This window comes from Scaptodrosophila lebanonensis, unplaced genomic scaffold (genome assembly GCF_003285725.1).
Source record: "Scaptodrosophila lebanonensis strain 11010-0011.00,11010-0021.00 unplaced genomic scaffold, SlebRS2 tig00001412-arrow-pilon, whole genome shotgun sequence".
Classification (NCBI taxonomy): Eukaryota; Metazoa; Arthropoda; class Insecta; order Diptera; family Drosophilidae; genus Scaptodrosophila; species Scaptodrosophila lebanonensis.
Genome location: NW_022060739.1, coordinates 1679394 through 1684615, shown reverse-complemented (window position 1 = coordinate 1684615; position 5222 = coordinate 1679394). Strand labels below are relative to the sequence as shown.

Genomic DNA, 5222 nt, shown 5'->3' with positions numbered 1-5222 from the left:
GCTTTTCTAGATGCAGCATATACATATATAATCGGCAGAAAAATGTATATTTTATTTTTTTTATTATACCCTGTACCCGTAATGTAAAAAGGGTATATTAGGGTTGTGCAAAGTTTGCAACATGCAGAAGAAAGCATCTCCGACCCCATAAAGTATATATATTCTGAATCAGCATGACGAGAGAAATCGATCTAGACATGTCCGTCCGTCTGTCTGTATGTCCGTCTGTCTGCATGAACGCAAGGATCTCAGAAACTATAAAAGCTAGAATAACCAAAGTTGGTATCCAGATCTCAGAAGGATCTCAGAAACTATAAAAGCTAGAATAACCAAAGTTGGTGTCCAGATTCTCCTAGGTCAGAGAAAGGACGAGTTTATTTTTTTTTTAATTTTCCCCTCCTTTTCCCGCTACAGAGTTTCGTCAATAGCGTCCACATTTCAAATGCTACCTAAAGCAAACTTTGCACAAAATTTTTATATAATTATCTACTGTTGTTTTAAATTTTATTCAATTCGGTCAATTCTAAGAAAAGTTATTAGCGAAACAAATTCTTGCCAGTACAACTCCCCCAAAAGGCAGCAAAAAGTTCGCTCTTCTTCTTCCTCTTTTTGATGCTGCTATGGGCGCATATAACTCAGTGACGGAAGTTTACCTGGGTACAGGGTATTACGCTGTCGGGCTTGCTCGACAAAATGATCCATTTCTGTTTTGTTGAAAAATAAAGCAATACGCGAAATTCACTAAACTTGTTAAATACATTATAACAATATATAGTTTAGTTTATAGTTAAGTTTTCTTTTCTTTACGGCAGTCCTTACATACACTCTCAAGAACTATGTAGAATGAGATAAATAAGTAGATTTTTTATATTTAAAATGAACTCGAGCTCTTTAAAGCCTTGTTTTTAATAGTTTTAAAATTTTTAAGTTGAAAGATTCGTTGACCAATGACTATTGATTACTAAAATAAACAAATATTAGTTTGGAGTGCAATATTTTTCTCCCTAGGTATCCCCCTTGTGTGCAAGCCAGGTAGTATGCGCGGTATTTGTGTTACACCACTGGTAGTGCGATTATACTCTCCTCGCGACGGCGGCTGGAAGCAATTTCTCCAATCCAAGGCGGAACAGCTTAAGCCGATGGATGATTGGCTGAGGGAGTGCTCAGGATGCCGGATGGCAGCAAGGAAGAGTCAAGGCCAAGGTCAAGGCTTGTCACGATAAGCGATCGGCTGAGGTATATAAGAATGCAGTTGCATCCCTGGGCAAAATCTATCCAGCTGCCAAGATGGTAGCCATGGATTGGTGCGATATACCGAGCAGACTCCGACCGAGAGTCTGGGTATCATCAAAACCGGAGGATCCAGACCAGATCATCCGTATTTTCCAACTTTGCAATCCGGAATTAAAGACGGACGATTGGTGTGTGGCTAAGGTAGAGCAGGCAGCGGTCTGGTAAAATTATGTAAATATTAATTTAAATTTAGTCACTTTTCAATTAATGTAATCTATTACTACTTTATATTTCTTTATATGATAGTTCCCTCTTACCATTGTATAGAAATGAGAAAGGTAAAAGCATTAATATTGGCGACCAAACCCACCCCCATCCCCTACGGCATAAAAGATTAATTACATACGTAAGGAATTATACTTCAATTAATATTCGTAATGTAATGCTAATACGATTTTTTTAAGAATTCTAAATTCGAACTCTAAAATCTTTTGTTTAATTTTAAATGATGTGCTTGAATGCGCGCTCATGCTGGCGGCGGATTAGCAAACAACTTCAGAAATTACTTTATCGACAGTCGACATTAAACCAGAAAAATTCAGTAAGCTCGGCGTCAGTTAAAGTGAGGTATCTTGATGATCCCGATAAGTCAGAGGGCGATAAAAAGATGTATCGTGCTCTATGTCTTCCTAATGGCTTACGTGCTATGCTTATATCAGATCCGCGCACGAATGAGATCCCACACAAGAGTACAAGTTTTCATCAAGAAGCGCAACAAAAAAACGCATCCAGTACTGCTGGTAGCTCCAATACGTCCCTAGAATTCTATAATGGAAAGCTGGCTGCTTGCGCTGTACTCGTAGAAGTGGGCTCATTCAGTGAGCCCATGAAGTTTCAAGGCCTCGCGCACTTTGTGGAGCATATGGTATTTATGGGCTCCGAAAAGTATCCTGGCGAGAATGCATTTGACTCCTTTGTGACTAAAAATGGTGGGTTTAGCAATGCGAGCACATCGGACGAGTATACTTGTTTCTACTTTGATGTGGAGGAAGCGCACTTCGATAAAAGTCTCGACTACTTTATGAACTTAATGAAGGCCCCTTTAATGGAGCAGGATGCAATGACGCGGGAGCGTTCTGCTGTGCAGTCCGAGTTTGAACAGGCATTTATGAGTGATGATGTAAGACGAGATCAAATACTGGCAAGCTTAGCGACCGAAGGTTACCCCCATGGCACTTTTAGTTGGGGAAATGTAAAATCATTGCAGGACGAAGCACAAGATATCGAATTGCATAAAGCACTGCACGAATTTAGACAGAAACATTATATTTCTAATCGTATGATTGTATGCCTTCAAGCAGGACTCTCGTTAGATGAACTGGAACAATTGCTTATAACCCACTGCTCTGACATTCCAAGTAATGTTGACCAAGGGTTAAACGTCAAAGACTTACATTACGATAAGGCATTCCGTGAACAGTTTTTCCAAGAAGTCTTTCTTGTGAAACCTGTTGAGGATATGTGCAAAGTGGAAATGACATGGGTCCTCCCGCCCATGATCCCGTACTACCGCAGTAAGCCCGATTCATTTTTTGCACAATTGCTGGGCTATGAAGGCGAGGGGAGTCTATGCTCCTATTTACGCAAGCGTCTTTGGTGCATGAGCATTATTGCGGGAGCATTCGATAATAATTCAATTTACTCCCTATTTAATATATGCATATATCTTACAGACGAAGGATTTGATCATCTCGATGAGGTATTGATGGCCACATTTGCTTGGCTTAAGCTCTTTAACGATTGCAACACTCTCAACGATTTTTATAAGGAAATACAGCAAATTGCGGACAACAACTTTCGCTTTCAAATAGAGGTACCTGCGTTTCAGAATGTTGGAACCATGGCGCGTCGCATCAAGAATCTACCACCAAAGGACGTGCTCACAGGCTTCCAGATATATTTTGAATATGAAGAAGAGCCTGTAAACTTGCTTAAACAGCATTTGAGCAGTTTCAATTTCAATATCATGATCACCTCTCATATACCATATAAGGACTGCAAATATGATCAGAAAGAACGCTGGTTCGGCACACAATATACGACAATGCCAATTCCTCAGAAATGGGTAGATATGTGGCAGGATCCTCAGGCCTTTCCTGATCTAGCCCTCCCACCGCCCAATCCTTTTGTTACTACCGATTTCAGAATACATTGGAATGAGGCGGGTCGTCCTCAAATATCGCGTAAACCTAAAACGTTGATTAAAGACGACAAATGTGAACTATGGTTTCGACAAGACGATACTTTCCTCCTGCCAGATGGATTTATTTGCCTCTATTTTATAACACCACTAGTACGTTTAAATGTCCGGAACTACATGATGGCTGTTGTATATACCTATTTAGTCGATTTTTGTATTGCTGAGCAGCTTTACCCAGCGATTGAGGCGGGTCTAACTTACCGATTGTTCATTGGAGAAAAAGGACTATTTTTGATTGTAAATGGATACAACGATAAACTACCATTACTGCTGGAAATTATACTAAAAGTTATGAGTACACTCGATTTAGATCCAGCCCAAGTTGTGTCTTTCAAAGAGTTAAAAAAACGACAGATATTCAATGCTTTGATCAGTGCAAAATCCCTAAACCTAGATCTTCGTCTCAGTTTACTGGAAAGTCAGCGCTTCAATATGTTGGATAGATATGAAATACTAGATACTATTTTTCTAGACGACATACAATTTTTCAAAGAAAACTTCCATAAAGAGATGTACGTGCAAGGCCTTATACAAGGAAACTTTACCGAGCAGCAGGCTCTAGATATAATGTCAAAAGTACTGATGAATTACAAGAGTGAAAAAATCCAAAATTTTGAAATATTGAACAATAGCCTTGTGCAGTTACCCCTTGGATCCCATTACCTTAAGGTAAAGGCGCTTAACAGGGAAGATACAAATTCTATTGTCACCAATTACTATCAAATAGGACCGAGCGACATACGTCAAGAATGTCTGATGGATTTAGTGGAAATGATAGTGGAAGAACCATTATTTCATCAGCTTCGGACACAGGAACAGTTGGGCTATAGCCTTAGCATTCATCAACGAATAGGTTATGGGGTTCTAGCCTTCATTATAACGGTTAATTCTCAGGAAACTATAAATAGGGCAGAGTACGTGGAGCAGCGCATTGAGGCGTTTAGGGCACGAATACCAGAGCTGGTACAAGAACTGAGCGATGAAGAATTTCTTGCCGTTCGAGAATCTCTCATAAGTGGGAAAAAGTTAGCCGATACTAGCCTGGAAGACGAAGTAATGCGAAACTGGAATGAAATCGTGAACATGGAGTACTTTTTTAATCGTATAGATAAGCAAATACAGATGATGAACACACTATCAAAAGAGGATGTGTTGCAATTTTTGGCCGATTACGAAAGCAATCATTTGCGAAAATTATCTGTGCAAGTTGTGGGAAAACAAACCGCTCCCGTACGCACGCCTACAGATTCAATTTCCAGTGCAGTAATGTCTAGACAGGAGTCAACCGTTGGGCCAGGCAAACGACAAGGCTCCCTAAACGAATTGCTCGAGGAGGTGCAGCAGACCATATCTGAGGAGCAGCTCCTATTTGAAAGGATGGGCGATAATATTAAACTAGAATTCATAGGTAATAGTAACGATGGCTCACATATTGTCGACATTGCTGACTTTAAAAAGAACTTGTATATATATCCAGTAATAAATACAAATCCAAAATTTACAAATAAGTAATTAAAAAAACTTCGAAATCCAAAGGGGGGGAACATCAACTAGGAGTCTGAAATCTGAACTCGCCATTCTAATTGTTATTCTAATTTTGCTAGAAAATGTTATACCTAGCTCGTAGTTTATTTCCGGTCGATCGATTTCATCCGCGTAGAGCTCATTCTGTAAATTCACAAAATGCTTGCGATCCACAAAAACAATAGCATGTCTGATTGATCGTTCA

General features: G+C 39.6%; 1 protein-coding gene across 1 annotated transcript; it reads left to right on the top strand.

Moving 5' to 3' along the window:
• Nucleotides 1–1606: 1606 nt before the first annotated feature.
• Nucleotides 1607–4987, top strand: LOC115631190 (nardilysin; the record flags this gene model as incomplete). Its single annotated transcript, XM_030527881.1, has 2 exons — nt 1607–1639; nt 1698–4987. A coding segment is annotated over exon 2 (3249 nt), but the record flags the coding sequence as incomplete, so codon positions are not given.
• Between the last annotated feature and the right edge of the window lie 235 nt (nt 4988–5222).